Source organism: Habropoda laboriosa, unplaced genomic scaffold, assembly GCF_001263275.1.
Source record: "Habropoda laboriosa isolate 0110345459 unplaced genomic scaffold, ASM126327v1 scaffold128, whole genome shotgun sequence".
Lineage (NCBI taxonomy): Eukaryota > Metazoa > Arthropoda > Insecta > Hymenoptera > Apidae > Habropoda > Habropoda laboriosa.
The window spans coordinates 28,523-48,003 of NW_017100281.1; the positions used below are offsets into that span (position 1 = coordinate 28,523).

Consider the following 19,481-nt stretch of genomic DNA (forward strand, 5'->3'; position numbering starts at 1 on the left):
AGGTTCGTCTTAGAGGCTGCTATTAATACACAAATGAAAACCTATGACATATAGTTAAAGAAACAGCCATAAAAAAAATTTTTTAAAAATAAGTAGCCATAAGATGGCATCTCTCATAGCAAACAATTTTTATTTGACAAATTTTGGTCTTACTTTCATAGTTCCGGAGACAGTCAAAGTGGTAATTCTTATTAATCCACCCTGTATAAGCTCGATACTCTACACGACTGGTTTTTTCTAACAAACAAGTAGTATATTATTTAAGAAAAATTAAAGTGATCTCGAAAAATATGTCACATATCACGAAGTACCTACCCTTCGCAATTATAAAAAGTCCAATGAAAAGTTTTTCGATATTTCGTTTGGTTCAGGATAACAGGTTACATGGCACACTCTATACGAGACTATAAAAACAAATATCACATGGATCCATTTGAGAAACACAGTACAGCCTTGATTTTACCACATAAAGGAGTATTTTTGAAATGGTTGACCTGGCTTCACGTTGCTCCTTCAAAATGAATAACCTTCTTTTAAGAACTGTCTTTCTCGTATCACAGCAAATGACTCGGAAATTGTGAACATTCTATATGCTTGTCCGTTTACTGCTTTTTCATTCGTGAAAGTCTAGCAGAAACTGCAATTTTGCGATAGACTCCTCTCCGCCTTTCTTCTATCTCTCACGCTCTCGCCGTGTCCCAGTTTCTCTCATATTCAAATGAATATTGCATTTAGGTGAAACTGAAAATCTGCCTTCGACGATAGAAAACTGTATAAATATGTCGCCGGTCGTCCCTCGTATTCAGAGCAGCGTTTACCATCAGGCAAAATAGTCCTCTATCAAATTCTAAATTTCTTAAAATAATTCAATACCTATTGCTTTTTTATTTTCATTTTATATTGTTTTGTAGTCTGAAACTGCAATAATATAAATTAACACAACTTGAAAAATTGTGGTTTTCTTAACGAGTACCATCCTCGTTCTGGTTTATATAAAAAGATCTAGACGCGGCCCTGCTCGTATTTTCTTGCAATCGATGCTAGTAACAAATAAAAAAATAGCGTTCAAATTTTCCACTTAAGTGCGTAATTCGTCTGAAATATTTTTTTAGCAGATACCAACAATGAAAGGTGTAACAAGAATAGTGCAGTAATTTGATTTTTTCTTCAATTTACCTAGCTACTCTGCTTACGTGACGTTGCCATGGTAGTGTAACAGCATGAGAGTATGGAAATGTGAAACTGTGGCGATGCAACAATGGGGAAATGTCAAATTGCGGAAGCGTGAAAATGAAAAAGTGGCGGAGCATAAAAGTGCACTTCTATCGTGAATACGGAAGAAACCGCGACACTTTTCTAAACGAAACCAGAAAAAATATGGTGCAAATAATAAACAAGATCAACGCAAAGAATATGAAATAATGTAATAAAAATTACAACAATAAGAAATTTAAAGAAAATAAAAGTCCTCGTCTTTAGAAAGACCTTACTCGTACAAAATTGAAAAAACTGGCTGATGCTGCAGATAAAACACTGTTTATCGAGAATGAACTTATTGCCTTTTACTTCTTACTTATTACTTAACCCTTTCACTACGACAGATTTATCGTTTTAAAATTCGGTTCATTAAATTAAGGTGGAAGTGCGTGAAGGATAAAATGAAATATTAAATTAAGGTGGAAGTGCACCAAAATGCTCCAGCAGTATGCTGCGAGCAAATTTTTGAAATACCTACAGACGCCAGTAGTAACGAAAGGGTTAAACTAATACATTATTCATGTAACGAAGCAATCGGTAAAACATATTAGTGCATAATTAAGTGTAATTCATAAGACAGGGCACTTCTGTTCTGTTTATGAGATCTCGGTAAAAGCAACCGCTTTTAAATGTCTCAAGCGTATTCTGTACCCTTCGTTACAGCACTTTAGTCTAAAACATGAAGAGCACGCCGTCATTTGTTCCACGCGAGATCACATATGTATGGAAATGTAAGTACGTTAAATGCTTCTTTAAGCCGGAGAAGGTAAAATATGAACCATTTCTCCTTTTAAGTTTAGTATTCGTTTGTTGGTCTCGATAGCGCAATGGAAAATGAAAAGCGTCGAAATTCGAGTGGAACGTAATAACGAAACATTTACATATTTACGATGAGACCATTTTTTTTTTATAAGAAAGTATGGAATATCACGTGGGTTACTAATTTTTCAGTGATAATACTGAAATTTCTGCAATTAAAATAACGTTTCTTTGCAGTAATTCAAGAAATATTTCGTGGCCAAGTATTATTTGAATGTAATTGAAATTATTAAATATATTATTAGAATATTCGCGAGGATAGTATATCCGAATGAATTATTTTATGCTAAATGGAGTTAGTAAATGTACGCAAATGATAATGGATAATTACTCTCATTGAAGTATATTATTTCACTTGAACAACATTTTAATAACAAATTTACATTAAAATCCATCACACGCATACATAATGCAAACTTGTTAGCGACTACGTATTTTTAAAAGTCGTCGAAGGCAATTAGCCCGACGCTATTTTGCTTTGGTACGATTTATGGCAGCTAAGGTATACTTAGACTGCGTGTCGCCAGAGAGAGAGTTTGTGAGAATGTGCAATCCAAGCGTCCAACAATAGCTAAAGTGACTCGAAGTCACGTAGCTATCGGGTGTCGTAGGATTGATTGTGTGAAATAAGGCATAAGAAAGTTTAGGGATGACAAGCAACCTGTCGTTGCGTTACCTTAAAAATGGGAACATTGTTCCTAGAGGAGTTGGCCACGGAGTTGGGAAGACGAAGAAGATGCTTTCTGGTAAGAGGACCGTGAGGCACAGCACGGCATCTAACTACTTCAAAACTAAAGCTGTTACCAAAATCTGAGTATTCGATGTATTCAAATATTCGAATTATGCGGATTATTCGAATAGTTGAACCATTCGAAGTTGAAATCCGAATTCCACAGCTATTGGAATAATTCAACAATTCGAAATTAAATTGAACAGGTACTCAAATAATTCAACCATTCGAAGTTAAAATCAGAATTCTACTGATATTTTAGTAGTCCAACTATTTGAAGTTGAAATCCGAATTCTACTGGTATTCGAATAGTTCAACCATTCGAAGTTAAAATCCGAATTCTACTGATATTTCAGTAGCCCAAACATTTGAAGTTAAAATCCGAATTCTACTGGTATTCGAATAGTTCAATCATTTGAAGTTGAAATCCGAATTCCACAGGTATTCAAATAATTCAACCATTCGAAGTTAAAATCCGAATTCTACTGATATTTCAGTAGTCCAACCATTTGAAGTTAAAATCCAAATTCTACTGGTATTCGAATAGTTCAACCATTCCAAGTTAAAATCCGAATTCTAATGGCATTCGAATTATCCGAATTATTCGAATAGTAGTACTCAGTAAAATTCGGATTTAAACTTTGAATAGTTCAACAATTTGAATAACTCTGATAAGTCGAATATTCGAAACGTTTGAATTTCGGTTTATCATTTATTATGCCAATTATTTCGAACATTTCGAAGATTCGATTATTATACTTGATATAGCACTTGACCAGCATTAATATTATTCTTATTATTAACGGGTAAGAGTGCGTCCACAAAGCGAATAATACTCTATAAATTTCAGAACCCGTTTCCGTAATGTGGAGAGAAACACAAATGTTACAGTCCCTTAAAATCATTTAGGGATTTCAGCTTGCCTCGAAATGGAAGCTATCATGCGCAGACAACTGTACATTGCACACGCATATTGATACGTCAATCATATCGCTAATGATGAGCTACTAATTACGCCGAATGCTTTAGGAATAAATATATCTCGAACCCATTGCACCGAACGTGGTCTGCCTTCCTAAAATTATCTATTCAATTATTCGAATATTCGAAATGTACAAAATATTCGGCACAGTCCCAAACTCAAACACTTCGAATATTCGAATTATCCGAATAAAGAATTCCTATTCAAAATTATCCGAATTATCCCAAGTTTTACAGCCGTATCTAGAACCTTGGAACAGCAACTTTAAACATTCAACCATACTTCTAACAAACAGTACGAATTATTCAAATAGTAACCTCTTGTTTTTTTCGAAAAATAATCCAATTAACAATCATTCCAGACAAATATGCACAAATTAGTCATATACAACGAATATTGTGAATTATATACAACTCGTGTACCACGAATTTTTAATATTAATTATCTTGAAAACGAAATCGCGTAAAACGTTGTTCTACAATTTCTGCTGATTTTCTCATGAGAAAGAAGCCTTTTCTCACTTGTATCGCGATCGTTCTGTCGCCCTGTATTGTCAGCATTTCAGGCACACTTTTTATTTCGAATAACGCTCGCGCAAATAAAATCAATAGGCTCGCGAGCTTCGATATGAAACAGCATGAGACATCGATTGAGTAACTACCTATTATACACACACGCACGATATGACGAACGTCAGTTGTTACATGAGCGTGCAACGAAAACTGTCAACAAGGCTGATGATTTACAGCGAAGACCGATGTCGGTTTGTCTGGTTTAAACAAAAATAAATAGATCCACACTCTGAAACGATTTATTCTGTAACGCGTAATTGTTAGAATGATTAGAAAAAAAGGGGGACTTGACACGTAGTGAACGTTTGTTTCACTTAAAATTCACTTCATTTATCACTAAATAGGCGCACATTTCCTGTTTTCAGAGAGTAGAACGTGATAAAGGAAATACGCACCACGGCAGGTTAATTTCAAAATTTACCGAAAGACTCACGAAGCGATAGAGATTGCCCGCAATAATGTCGTGTATGGGAGCCTGTTCGTCTCGAGATGTTCGATTAACCGAAAACTCGGAATGGCTGCCGTTTGCGCTCGAAGTTTTCATGCAAGCTCATCGCTTATTGAGAAGCTTCATGGACTTCTTCAGGTTCGTCTGACGGCCGGTTTAATCGACGATAATTGTTTTTTAGAAATAAAATTATAATCAACGCGCGGAATAACTGAGTGTTTGAACAAATCAGCTATCACGCGGATAAATGTTGCGGCGTGAATTACGACGCTGTCCCGTTGCACGCGGCTCTGGACATCGTGACTGTAGCAATGACAACGGTAATTTGCGACAATATGCCGAAAAAGAGGTCCCAACGATCTGGATTGTTTCGCAACGTACTCCCCTGTGTCCACTGCCGGGATAACAAAGTTCTGCCAGAAAACATCGTTCGCAAAGTAAAGTTTAAATGTATTTTCTATCATGGCAATTAATGGTCCTTTACGACCCAAATAGCGCTATACAGGGTGGTCCACGCAATTGTTTCATGTCATAACTCCGTTACTGATGCGTTTACGAAAAAATGCCAAAGGAGGAAGATAAACGGCTCGAAGGGCACTACATCTGTAGGCCCTTAGATTTCTTTTAAGTGCAACAGTGCATGCACAATTAACAATTGCATCACTTCTTTAAACGGAAATGCATATTTTTTGTTGCACAGGTCGATTCCTCCGTTCATTCGATAGTTGGGGCCACGATATAGCGAGGTCGTAAATTAAACTCTCAAGAATCGGCATCGATTGATGTTGCGGCACTCAAGGCCGTGTGTTGCAGTCTGTTTGAGGGTTCCAACAATAAACGAATGGTAGCATATGATTTGGTACTTCAAGTAGAAAATGGTATTTCATTTACAAATGGAAAATATGTTAATATTAAAGCTACACAATCCTTTTGCATTTTCTATCTGTATATAACACGAGCAGGTAAATGAAGATGTTAAAGACCTCAATAAGACCTTTACTTGTAACCGTACTTCCAAAAGCGGCTTCCCCCAGAGGGAGAAACCCTAATTTGTCCTAGCTGCATGCAGTTTTCAGTAAATATATTAGAATCAGTTGACTTTCGCTGGATACAAGAATTCTTCGTACGGTCCTGACAATGGTTTCAAGTACTTATCTGCTCGTATCTCTGTCAATTTTCGGGTCCCGGCAGCTAAAACATGTTTAATTTGACGTCTGACCGATTTTACGACCTCGCTATATCGTGGCCCCAACTATACGTAAAAAATTGTTAGGGTATCATGGCAAAAAATTTACTAGTTCTCGAGATATTTTCAAAAAATGTCTTTAATAAAGAAGATGCTCAAACGCTTCGTGACTATGTAGTAAACGTAAACACCGTTTCGAAATTGTTGTCATAACAGAAACTGATTTGTACGAGTAAGTATTTCATCATTCAGTAGCAATTTACGTATCGTAAATTTGAAAAATTGTAATTGTATTTCACTAAATAAAAGAAAATGTATTGAAAATATCTCGAGAACTAATGATTTTTTTGCATTTGAAAAATTGTGATTGTATTTCACTAAATAAAAGAAAATGTATTGAAAATATCTCGAGAACTAATGATTTTTTTGCCATGATACCCTAATCATTTTTTACTTAGAACGAACGGAGGAATCGTTCTGTGCAACAAAAAATTGGCATTTCCATTTAAAGAAATGATGCAACTGTTAATTGCACATGCACTGTTGCACTTAAAAGAAATCTAAGGGCGTACAAATGTAGTGCTCTTCGAGCCATTTATCTTCCTCCTTTGGCATTTTTTCGTAAATGCATATTTGACGGAGTTATGACCTGAAACAGTTGCGCGAACCACCCTGTATATGTAGATCATATTCAATGATTTGTTTTCAAAGGCAGTTCATAATTTAGCTACATTTCTCTATCCTCACAATTCTCCTATAGGCGAGCAGCAGAGTAGATATAAGCAAATTATCCTTCATAGTTATTTCACTATTTGCATCAATTGCCCAATTTTTATGAATTTTTTGTATTCAAGATCACGCAAATTTCGACCTCAGCTATCATATCCCAATTATGAAAATATGTAGAAAATATGTAAAAACTTCCGATGGCCTTGTAACCTCGCAGAAAAATGACAGTGAGAAAAAATTTCATCTGCCATTGCGTGCGCCCCTTCAAGCAATATAAATTTTCCCTTTGGAGTCCTTTCATGCGACCATTGATAGTGAAGATATTTCAGTGTTCCCATTTAAATGCCCCACCCTGTATAGACTATTGGAATCTCAGGTAGAAGAACGTAAAAAAAGTGAAATTGACTTGTACTATCAGAACCATAAGCAAATGACAGCAATCTAGAATACTAGATTTTTTTGACTAGATGACTAGATTTTGTCGAAAGTGCAAAATAAAGGTTTTACATATGAGGCTTTGTTTTCGAGAAAAACGACTTTGTACCTACTAACTATAACCTACTGCTCGTATTTGTATTCATAAATATGTTCTGCTACTATCACAATTACTATCATGACGCAGTATTCATTTCTTTCATCATCTATTTGGTCGGAATAATTTCATAAATAAGGATAAGACTATGTACTGCTTTGTAAAAATTAATTTCCTTACCGTAGAAACTGATCAAAATGTCGACCATGATACTGCATACACAATTGTGCTCTTTAACCCTTTCGTACATGCGTTCACAGAACATTACGAGCGCAACCAATAAACTCACACTTTTTTAAGTAAGAAAAATAGTTGGAGTACGTGAATATGAACTGGTGCACTTATATTTCAGGAAAACGTAATTTTGATGTAATTTAGTTGAAACAAGAAATTGCAGTTCTGACCTAATTATGTGCTGTGGTACTTAGTCCTATTCCCCTGGGTACTTGGTTCCTATTTCCTTTGTTCTTCTTTCGTGCTGGCTAGGTAGATGCAGTTCTCACATGTGTACAGAAGAGCTGTGCTGTCGAGAATGTTATATGTCAAGTGAAAGATATCTTGTGCACTTTGGAACGATTGTCACCTTGCGCACCGTCGAAAAAGCTTCAAACACTGTCACTCCTTCTGAAGGAAGTAATGAAGAGGTACATCTGTTCTGATTACCATCTAGAAGGTAATCTATACACATCGTGCAACCTTCTGTTGAAAACGATATTTTCGAATGAATCCAATTTGGCAAAAAATCAAGGCGAAACGCAGAGAAAATGACAGTGCATTGTTAAATTACTAATTGTTTTATTACGAGCCTTGGCAATGAAATTGGCGTTAGTTATACGGGTCTGAATTTCTCGAGACCATTATGGCGTTATTGCAGAACAACCGTCACGCGACACGCACAATGAACTGATGTTAAATCTTGTGAACAATTTTATTCGCGACTGGAGTGAAAAAATGTCTTGGACGCGACCCGGTTTCAGAATCTGCAGGTTTTGTGATCGCGTGGTTAGTGAAACGACTAGACAATGGGTAAGTGAAACGTCGAATCTTTGAATAATGCATTACGTTAAATATTGAACAGACTCTCTTCCATAACATTGTTTACACAGTCTTGAGATGTAATATTTAAAAGGGTCTAAAGCACGGGTGTCCAACCTTTCGACTTGCCTGGGCCGTACGAAATATATAATACAGTTAATTGTACATAAGTAACAAAGCCTCCTTTATTTTTTAATATTTTTTATTATAACGCAATTGAGTCGTGCAAAATATCGCTAAAAATCACATAATGTTAAAAGTTTACGATATTGTGCCATTCGGGGCCACATTGCGGCCCGCGGGCCACAGGTTGGACAGGCTTGGTCTAAAGCTACCAAGAATAAAAATTGCAAAAAATATTAGAAAGAATTGACTAAATATGAAATCTAAAAAGGTAAATGTACATTGTTGGATTGCCTGCCAGTAAGAAATCAGCGATAAAGAAAAATCTGCTTTGAGATTTATAACACATACATATTCAGGTTTTAATCTATAAATGCTAATATTACATACGTTTTTCAGTAAATCGTTTTCGGCTTCATTTTTTACGTTGCTCAGATTTTGCCTGTTGAAATTCGCTTTTTTGGGACAAATTAGTCCGGTCCGAATGTGTATTTCGGAAAGTACGTTGAAATGGTCACTTCGAGGTCAATTGGATTTTTTTTCAACATCCGCTAAACGATGGGTAGCCTTGGGTGATTGATGATCTTGAAAGCTTGGAAAAAAATAAAAGAAACATTTTTTGCCCAATATTGGTCTTTTGATACCATTCATATTACGTAAAAAATATTTTTTCCATCGTCACAATTTGAGGGGATATTTAAAGGACGACCCTGTATACGAACGAATTTACTTTTCTACGCAGTATTTCAATAATGAAAATATACTCCATTATAAAAATCAAATATTCCATTTAAAAAAATTTGGGTGACCTTGAAATCTCGGGAAATGTAACCTTCAGAGTAAAATCTTCTTTGTCATAATATTTGTTTCTTCGTAATGAATACTTTCGCATTTGCTCATTTTCCTTTGTCTAAAATAAAACAGTAAAAATAATTGTATATTTACGTATAAATAATCTAAAAGTACAGGAGTTTCGTAGACTTCACCACGATCTTTACGTCTGAATACGGTTCCTCGGTACTGGAAAGTTCAAAAGGATAAGATAATATCAGGCAACGTTAAACATTGCTCAGTATAATATTTTTAAACTTGATTTAAGCAGAAATTGAACTTTACCCAGAGAACTTTCTCCTACTTTGAAGAAATCTTTAGAGTTTCGAGAAGTTTTCCAGACTTTGCTAAACTTCTTTGAACTTGAGAGATTTTGTTAAATTTGAAGCATCTCGGTCTGCTTAATAAAATTTTCGTGTCTTCTAATTAAAAGCCAGCGTAAACTTAAATGAGTTATTTATGTCAAAAATGAATCTCTCGTTTGTCCTTTATCGAACCTGCATTCTATATTAAAATTCATTCGAAAATTTTAAACATGGGCACGCTTACGCTCCTTTGTACATTATTCTTTAATTAAAACAAGTGGCCAGCAGGAAAATTGATGTTTTTGTTCAATATACAGAGTGTCCTATTATAACTTTCCAAGGGATTGTCTCTCCAGCTATTCGTTATTCGAATATCATACAACGAGTACAATTTTGTTCTGGATGAAGGTATTTCAATATTTCCGATATTTCAAAGTGATCTTTATTTTCTTAAATGAAATAGCATCGTCGTTTTTAATTCGTGTATCTCATTTCGATACAAACACACTGCCCTATGATATGTCGGTCTTCCATGGTTATTCTAGATCATTTAATATCCAAAACATCTAAAATTAAAAGTATCCAAAAACAAAATTTCCAAAATATCAAAATATTCAAAAACAGGAATTAAAATAAAATAAAATTAACGTCATTACGATGTAGTTAAGGTAAAAATTCTCTTTCAAGCTTCTATAATTGTGACATATGGTAATACGCCAAATAAAATAGTATTTTGGTATACATATTGTTACGAATCGCAATATGCTCGTTGCGAAACCGTTTTCACTTCACTGTTACAAGTCGATGTTTACAAACCTATTAATAGTATCGAGAAGACTTTTGTTTCAACCTTTATGTTATAAAGTGGCCTTTTATAGCAAGTAAAGAAAAGAAATCTAGTCCCACTCTAAACGTGGAAACGGAGGGTAACTTCAATTTTTACTTACAATAGCCCTTACTAAACTAAATAACATTTGCTTGAAACATTTTGTAAAATTTTGCACGTATCAGAAATTATAACGATTTGAATTGTCGGTACCAGGATTCTAACTTCGGTACATAAATATTTGTACATATCGCATTTATTCACCTCTTTTCTGCATTGATATTCCTGACAATCTGGAGAGAAAGAGAAAATGTCAAAAGAACGACTGCAACGTGTTGATTTTTAATATTCAACAGTTTCACTTAGTTCAATAATCCCCGAAAACTATTCAAAGCTACTCTACCTTGAAACACTCCAGCTTGATTTTCTCCTAGGGGACATTTTGTTGCAAGGACGCGCAGCAATTTCACAGCATCTACAAAGAGTGGGCTCTGCAACAGTCGATATCGGTTAGTTTCGTAAGAACAAAGCTTTAACGAGACTTTCCCGCGACACGAGAAGTAAATTCGTCTCTGTCATGATTGATAGAGCGTCGGCAAGGAGGAACCGAGTGTTTTTGAAGGAAAATCGACGTCTCCGAGGCACGAGCAATTCGCAGGTATCGATGAAAGTTCAAACGTGCACGCTTCCGACGGAAAATCACCGACTATGTTTGTCACGGATTATAAGAGCAGCGACGCAAGATTCGCCGGGGAACGTGAAAGTGCAAAGGGAAAACGAAGAGGTTTCGATCGAACGATAAAACATCCATCTGTCCGCGAGATAAGCGCGACACGTCGCGCTGTGGCTGAAGTGTCCTCAAGAAAAACAGAGGTGGAAAAATACGACGATTCGAGCCGGGAACGGAACAAATTTATCGGAGTCGAGGGCAGAGATTTAACAAAGACGGCAACTCGTAAGTTCGAGGGAAAGATGAGAGGAGAAATAAAGAGGAGCCGCAATATCGATAGAAGTGGAGGGTATCCTATCACGCCGGATGGACGGCCAAGACGTGACGACGCTCCGTATAAAAGCGAGCTCGGGGAAGCCCGTAGATCGCGTAGTTTACGTGACACGAAGCTTGAAAAACGAACGGCTGTCGGGAAAATGAGGAAAATTAAGAGAGATGCCGAGTATTCAAATCGATCGGAACGCGCAGGATTGTCGGACGCGGAGCTCGATGGGGATACGGTTAACCGTTCTAAACGAGCAACGAAAGACGCATCGTTGGCTGGAGGAAAAGCGCGGAGGATACTTGATAGGGGCGAGTTAGCGGAAAGTGAAAAGGAGAAACATGTGAGAAAGACGAACGCTATTGACGGTGAAGGGGAAACGATGGATCGGCGAGGCAGAAAAGAGTCACGAGAGGTAAAGAGTATTGACAAGATGGATGAAATGGCGGATGCAAGTGAAAATAAAGAGATTCGCGGTAGAAAGAAGAAAAAAGGAGATACGCTTGACAGCGAAAGGAAAGAAGTGTCTCACGGTGTTAACGAAAAGGGCGAAATTCTTAGACGCGATGAGAAACGAAAGAGTCGTTCCAGCGAAGAGGCTGACGAAAGTGATCCTGACTTAACGAAGAAACGTAAAGGCGGTAGGTACACTTGTTAAAAATATGCAACATTGAACAGCAGGTATAGTTGGTGGACCTTCTAACGTGACCACCTCAGTTATTTTCATTATTAGTGGACCGATTAAAATATTTTCGTCACAGTTGATACGATTTCAAAGGTTCTTCAAGATGATGACCTTAGATTCTTTCTGTCTTTTTAAAATAAGTTTTCGAGACCACGTTCAATTCTTTTTGTGTATAACCATAATTTTCTTTTCCTATTAGCTAGCAGGACATAGGACGTAATAAAGGACATAGAAAAATATAAGGTCACTACCTTGAAATTCTTGTGACCAAAGAAATTTGGAGCGATCTGCTAATAACGAAAATGTTTAGTCACGTTAGGTGGACCACCTTGTATAATTTGAAAGCAATTTTCTCGATTTTCGTTGCGATTTAACACTGTCGAAATTGTGAAGAAAAGCGAAACAAAATTTATCTATTGAAAATTACCTACTCTTTTTCATAACTTAAATTCTTCAGACGAGTGTCAAAATACAATTCTTATTAGGTACATCGTGTAGGCGGGTTATGGCATGGTCTCAAGTGGTCCAGCGTTGCAAACAACTATTTTTCACTTTGAATAGACAAAGCCCATTTGTTGCGTTGTCTGCAAACTTAGTCGCCAGGACCAGACATGCAATATATCCTGGTGTCTCCAAAGGGACTAATTGAAAGTGGCTCTACATTTTAGCATTAGGTCGCTTTACTTTAAAAGGTCATTCTAGTAATCGCACCGAAAATTTCGGCAATATTCAGGATTTTTTTTCCAGTGTCCAATGAATAACAATGTCAAACTTTTTTCACATCTTAAAGCATACAAAACAATTTTTTAAACGACTTTTCAATTGTTTGCTGAGTGCTACATCAGGAGGTTAAGATAAAATTCAGCTTACAGACTCGTCGAAAGTAAAAAAGTTATAATTTTTAGTATATTATTTAAACAAATGGAATTTTTCAAAATCTGTTTAAGCAGCCACATTCGACGTTCAGAAATACAAATTTCGTTAATTTACTCCACCCCTCTGTCTCTAATAATTTTCGAGATTTTGAAATAAATATATTTTCTACCTCCAACTTTGAGAGCGATTTTCACCCCTTCAATGTGGACGAATGCCAATGAAACTAAAAATACGTGTCGAATATTTGTTTGAGATCTACCACAAGGCGTCTCCACTTTATACAAACTTATATTTTACAGGAGAGTGTTCGACACTATTATGTACTATCCAATAGACTCATCGCGAGGGTAATACAGACGTATCCGGATATCCGAATCTAAATCACGCAAGTATCCGGATACTCGGGTCTAAATTGAGTAGCTATCCGAGTATTATTCTGCGTTCAGGAGGGGCATTTCGCTCCCAGTGCCCAAGTCACGCAACTTTAAATGTTTTCATTCGTTGATAATATCGCGTCGGCGAATAATGTCAATACATGTAAATAGAGGCGAACGCACGGAGTCAGAAAAGGGACGGAATCGTCGTTGTCAACGACAAGAGGCGTTTTTGCGTTTTGAGTTAGTCCAAAAGGGAGAGTCGTGATTAGGGCTGCCATTTGTAAAGTCACCAATCTAGAATAGAGAGCATTAAAACCCCGGACACTTCTATTTTTTAGATTAATTACGATATTCCAAGACAAAAACTTCTTTCTTGCGTTTGCATTTAGACTGCTTCTGATGCGAACGCGACACTTGAAAATCGCTCCTAGAAAAACAGATGCGTTACTATTCGGTATATTAGTAGAGGTGCGTCTGACGCATGCTAGATCACCGCACGCAACGTACAGATAACATAACCCGGATGATCGGTAGGAGTTGACGGTTTGGAAACGAACATCGGAAAACCCGGATCACTGTAGAAAATCCCCCTGGACTTCTCCGAACACCTTCAGAACTAGGACAAATCCGGGGAAACCCGGACGGATGGCAACCCTAGTCATAATAGATGAGGCGTTTCATTTCTTTTTTTCTTTATTTGATGTATAAAATAATACAGTTCTTTTTAATATACATGAAATTATTTATTTCTCGATCCTGCTTATGTGTGCCCTATTTTTATGATTGTGTTAGAGAAGGTGGGTTTATGGGGATATGACCCTTCCAGGGGCAAACTCCTGAGCTCTGCACAGTTCTTGGTAAAAGTCCTAGTTTCTTGTCCATTTCTTGCAATTTGTCATTTCTGTTTAGACCTGATAAGGCTTTGATTACGTTTATAGAATCCGTGTAGATGACGTGATTTTTGAGGTCAACTGTGTAAATCAGAACATCGATAATTTCATAAGTTTCAGCGGTGAAGATAAATGGTTCGAGAAGGCGTTGCATTATTATCTCCAACTTTTCATTTTTTCCAAAAGCAGCAAGTTTCACGTACAACGTGTAGAGTAACAAGCATAACGACGGAATGAAATTTTTCTTTGTGTATAAAGCGAAAGTTGGTACGAGCACGGAGGATAAATCAACGCTCGATTCAGAAGTGTACAGTAAAAAAGGAACGAGTTCATTCGGCAAGAAGAGACGTGACCAAGTTGGTTCGAGTAAAATGGACGTGGACGACAATTACACTAAGACAAATGGATTCAGTTATGAAAAAGGAAGGACGGAAGGTACGAAACTTTACCGCACCGAATTCGGTAAGGCGAAATATTGCCAAACGAAAGGAAAGTCTGAAATTAACAAACAACCCCTTTCCTACGTCAGAACTATTCTTGAACTAAAATTTACAGTCACCGAACTTTATGATACTTCTAATTAATCACAACTATTTAGAAAGAAAGAAAGTTGGTAAGAGAGAGGTTGTATTTTGCTTTATGTTCGTTACTTTCACTTTTAAAAAAGGACCAGTTTTGTTACACATTTTGTTTTCGTCTTATCAAATGTTTTTTTTATATCTTTTGAATAAGAGGTTAATGTTCAAATCATTGCTGATCCACTGTATGAATATCTGTTTGCACGAAGTGTGTCGGAGTGAGATTGAAATTTTCTCTGAGAAACTGATACCGATGCAAAAATTAAAATCTACGCGATTAGCTACATCCTTACTCTACTTTCAGAATAATTCTCGATTTGCTAATTTGAACACGTGTACTTCAGTGAAAATTTGTGTAAATAAAAAACCACACGAAAGAGCAAACACAAGAACAGTGCTATGCAAAACTGAAAAAGAATCACGTCTATTTATTTGGTCAGTATTCGTTTCAATTAATGGTAAGAATGTTTTAAAATAGTCAGTAAAAATGAATATTTTGGTCAGTATAAATAGCTAATTGTCAGTATTAAATCGTATTTTGTGATAAATAATGATCTGCTATGCAAGCATTGCGTATGAGAAATAATGAACTGATACTGATTTTTCACGCACGTGGTTAACCTCAATTCTTCCTTGGAATTTTCTTCCCTTTAGTTACTCGTCAATTTCTTATTATTTCTCTCTTCTGGGCCCATAACTTGATAAGTAATGGATTGCTATGCAAGCATTGCGTGTGAGAAATAATGAACTGATACACAAGTTCTACATGCAAAGGGATATATTTCTATGCTTTGTCTTGCACTAGACGCTATGAAAACAAAACACACGCGATGCAGCGGCATCCCGTCGGCGGCAGCACACTCGCTACAACCATGTGTGCGTTGGCACTCATATACTCTCAACATTTTGTCGGTACAATTTTGTTTATTTGGTCGGTATTAATTTGTTTTTTGGTGAATGAAATAAACATTTTTGGTTAGGTTAGAATATTTTACGATAAAATACTAACAAATTACTATGTTTACTGATATTTCAATAAAAATACTGACAGTTTTTGTATTAATCGATATAATACTGACCACTTACAATACGTACCGATGTTTTGCTTTAAATACTGACCGTTTATTTAAAATACTGATTAAAATTTTTATAGCAGCTAAAAAGAATCCTGCTAAAAAATTAAAGGTTGCATATAGATTTACACTTTTTATCTGACCAAGTTTTCGTTAGCACAAGATGTTCTTAAAAAGCAATAAACAGTGAAAGATGAGCCTTATAAATCAGCGCGGCCGCCAAGTTTCCATAAAATCAGACATAACCGTTGAACCCGTAGAAGCGTGCCAAAATCGTTTATTGTGATTTCTTCTTTATGAGGTTGAAATTGAGAGCAATCATTTTGACGCTACTTGCATTGCCAACGTACACAAAGTTGTAATCGATGCTCTACAGAAGCTTACAAAAGCTGATTCTTGATCACGCTGATTTTCCTACGCTATATTTCTTCCACCGACTATACTTCCATGCAAGAGTAAAAATACAACTCTTAACACGTTTGCATCGTCACTTGTTCTCGGGAGGAAAATTCAATCTAATTATTTTACTGGCTCGTTTGTACAGAGATTGATTCTTCCATTTCTAAAAATTCAAACATTTTTCAAAATACTGGTCTCGTGTTAAATCGTTCCTTTTTCTCAACGAAGAAAATCGAATTTTTCTTCCTTTCTTTTCTTCTTTCTGATCTCAATTACGAGATCTCGATTCTACAACGATATTATCTAATTCGAAATCATTATCCGGATTCCTGACCGAATGGAGATCAACGGAAGTCCGATACCAAATCGTCATTAATCCGGAACACTTGGGGCCTGGGAGTGTTTGGTTATCATTATCGTATCGCATCCAAATAATGTGGTTTATGTGTGTAGAGCGAGGCGAGTCCAGCATCCGGCATCGTGAAATTTCTACGTTACAGGCGATCGGAGCTCGATTGAGTACCAATTATCAAACCAGTACTTCATGGAACTGGGCTGGACTATGTTGCCAATTGCCAAAACCATGAGGAAAATCGTTCAGTATCAAACAAAGCCGGCAAAGCCTCATATCGACTGGTACGTGAATCAATTGTTGGGAACAACGGTACACGACAGCAAGGAAAATGTTCGAATTTATAACAAAGATTAAAGTATGATTAGAAGACTTTAGGGAACTATTGAAATTGAAAACATTTTTATACTGGTCTTGTAATAGAATGTTACTCAGATCAGGTTTACAATTACAGTGGGTGATTAAATTATTACGAACATTTGGAAATTATGTATCGCTTGTTTGAAGTTTGAACAAAAATGGAATTGAGAATACACTTAAAATGGAACCTTCTTTTATTACAAAATGTATCGTTATGGTTCTGATAACACTTAAAGAGAATTCTAAAATTTCTACGAATTATTGAAAATTTTCAAAAATATACCCGACTAGAATTTCAGTTAGGAAGATATTAGGTCCGCATTAGGTTAGCCTAATTTGCGTGTTCCGCATGCATCAGGTCCGCATGCGGTATGTAACGCGGAATATTCACGACTACCTAATTCGGAAAGCCGCGTTAGGGCCGCATTAGGGCCGCATTAGGCCCATATTAGAATAGCTTTATTAGGCTGTCATTGGGAGATATTAATGAAATCTCATGAGGAAACCTCATCAAGACACTGTATGGATTAAATTGTAAAAACTTTTATCTTGTTGAATGCTCTCACGCAAGCGTACGTCCGACACTGAGATGTCTGTAAATAATTCTACGTATAAGTTTGAGAGCCCCACTCCACCTAATTTAGGTGTGCGCTCGGCCACTCCCAGTTAGGCCATGTATGGCAACTATTAGGAATGCGTAACTTAGGAGTGCGCTCAGCCACTCCCATTTGGGCCACGTATGGCAGCTGTTAGGAATGCCCAACCTTATCGTGCGCTCGGCCACCCCCATTTGGGCCACGTATGGCAACTGTTAGGAATGCCCAACTTAGGCATGCATTATTCCTTCCGCATTATGCCCACATTCGTCTTTAGGCATGCCTAACTGAAATTCTAGTCGGGTGGGCCACGTATGGCAACTGTTAGGAATGCCTAACTTGGGCGTGCGCTCGGCCACTCCCATTTGGGCCACGTATGGCAACTGTTAGGAATGCCTAACTTAGGCGTGCGCTCGGTCACCCCCATTTGGGCCACGTATGGCAACTGTTAGGAATGCCCAACTTAGGCATGCATGATTCTTTCCGAATTAGGACCTAATGCGGTAACGATTAAGCTTGCAGTATTTAGGTGTGCCTAATCGTTACCGCAATAGGCCCACATTCGTCTTTAGGCATGCCTAACTGAAATTCTAGTCGGATAGACATCAATATTTCGTCAAGCCATCATTCCCATCTGTAATTGCTTGAATGAGTCTCGGCGTACTTTCGATACTTTTTCTGCAAATTTCTTTTATTCCTGCGTCATAATGCTTCTCTATCATTTTCTGTTTATTAGTTACCATTTCCGATGCAATTCCATGTTTTAATAATTTCCATAAGTTTTCTATTGTGTTCCTATCCAGTGAATTGCCAGGCCACGATTTTTTAATCTTTTTAATCTGATCATATTAATTTGATCACTCAGAATATTTCATTTCTTTTCATTCTTTCACTTCCACAATTAACCAGAGTTAAAACAATATAGTACAAAAGTAAAGTAACACATTGTACTGCCACAAAACTTTTCCATTGTCCTTTACAATTACATTTTGCATAAGTGTGATCGATTTTTATTTAACCGATAAAAGTAACATACTCTATCTCTATATGAAATTGCATAAATAAACTCATTTTATTGCGCTGTATAAATTTAAACTTTATAACAGCTTACGATATTTGAAACCGCTAGAAATGCAAGTGTAAAATTTGCACTGTTTAGTTTTCGAGAAAATTCAGCTTATGTATTTCATAGCACTTTGGTACACCAAAGAATGTTTCCTAATGTATTACAATTAATCATTAAACCTTATATGTCTTCTTTCGTGCATTAGGTTCAATAGAAACGAATACAAAGGAAAAATGTACTATAAAAACGGAACTGTTTTCGTAAATTTTCTCTACGATGGATCGGCCGAAGTATTTTACCCAAATGGCATTGTGGGCCTTAAAATCGAAAGAACGAAAAGTCCAAAATGTAACGATTAAAGTAATATACGAATTATTTTTAATGGTAATCGATCATCTTGTCGAAGTATTCGAACTTGTACTAAATTATATAGATATATAATTTCATAATACGACGTTGAAAAATGAAGTTGTCATTAACATTGTTATTACACTAAATTCGTAATTAATATTTCAACAATACCTAATTACTATGTATTTACAGTTAGTACAGTAGACCATGAAATTAGAATTAGAAATTATTATTATGTATTTACAATTAGTACAGTAGACCATGAAATTAGAATTCCCGTGATTAAATATTCAAAATTGTAGGCTTGTTAAATACAGACTGATTTGAAAAACGGGTGAAATAATTTAAGCGTGTGTATGTAAGTCTGCACATTTCTTCTAAAAGAAATATGGATATAATACTTAATTTTGTTTGTAGTGTTGGTTTTGTGTATCAGACGTCAACTTTTCAAATTACTGTTTATGGGAATACATGGAAAGTTTAGTTAGTTCATCTTAAGTTCACGATCTTA

At 36.3% G+C, this 19,481-nt stretch overlaps 1 protein-coding gene across 1 annotated transcript; it reads left to right on the forward strand.

Annotated features, from left to right (window-relative positions):
• Positions 1-4,818: 4,818 nt before the first annotated feature.
• Positions 4,819-18,978, forward strand: LOC108573588. The gene is made up of 9 exons (XM_017936051.1): positions 4,819-4,946; positions 5,041-5,245; positions 7,742-7,928; positions 8,130-8,281; positions 10,810-10,884; positions 10,964-12,008; positions 14,454-14,630; positions 16,746-16,881; positions 18,825-18,978. Exons 1-9 carry the CDS (start codon positions 4,819-4,821, stop codon positions 18,976-18,978), a joined length of 2,259 nt encoding a protein of 752 aa, XP_017791540.1.
• Positions 18,979-19,481: the final 503 nt, after the last annotated feature.

Bases quoted from the DNA above. Each gene is read 5' to 3' on its own strand.
- LOC108573588 (XM_017936051.1), top strand. From the start codon at position 4,819: ATGTCGTGTATGGGAGCCTGTTCGTCTCGAGATGTTCGATTAACCGAA. The intron at 4,947-5,040 runs GTTCGTCTGACG...TGAACAAATCAG, and splicing joins AGCTTCATGGACTTCTTCAG to CTATCACGCGGATAAATGTT. The intron at 7,929-8,129 runs GTAATCTATACA...GCGTTATTGCAG, and splicing joins TTCTGATTACCATCTAGAAG to AACAACCGTCACGCGACACG.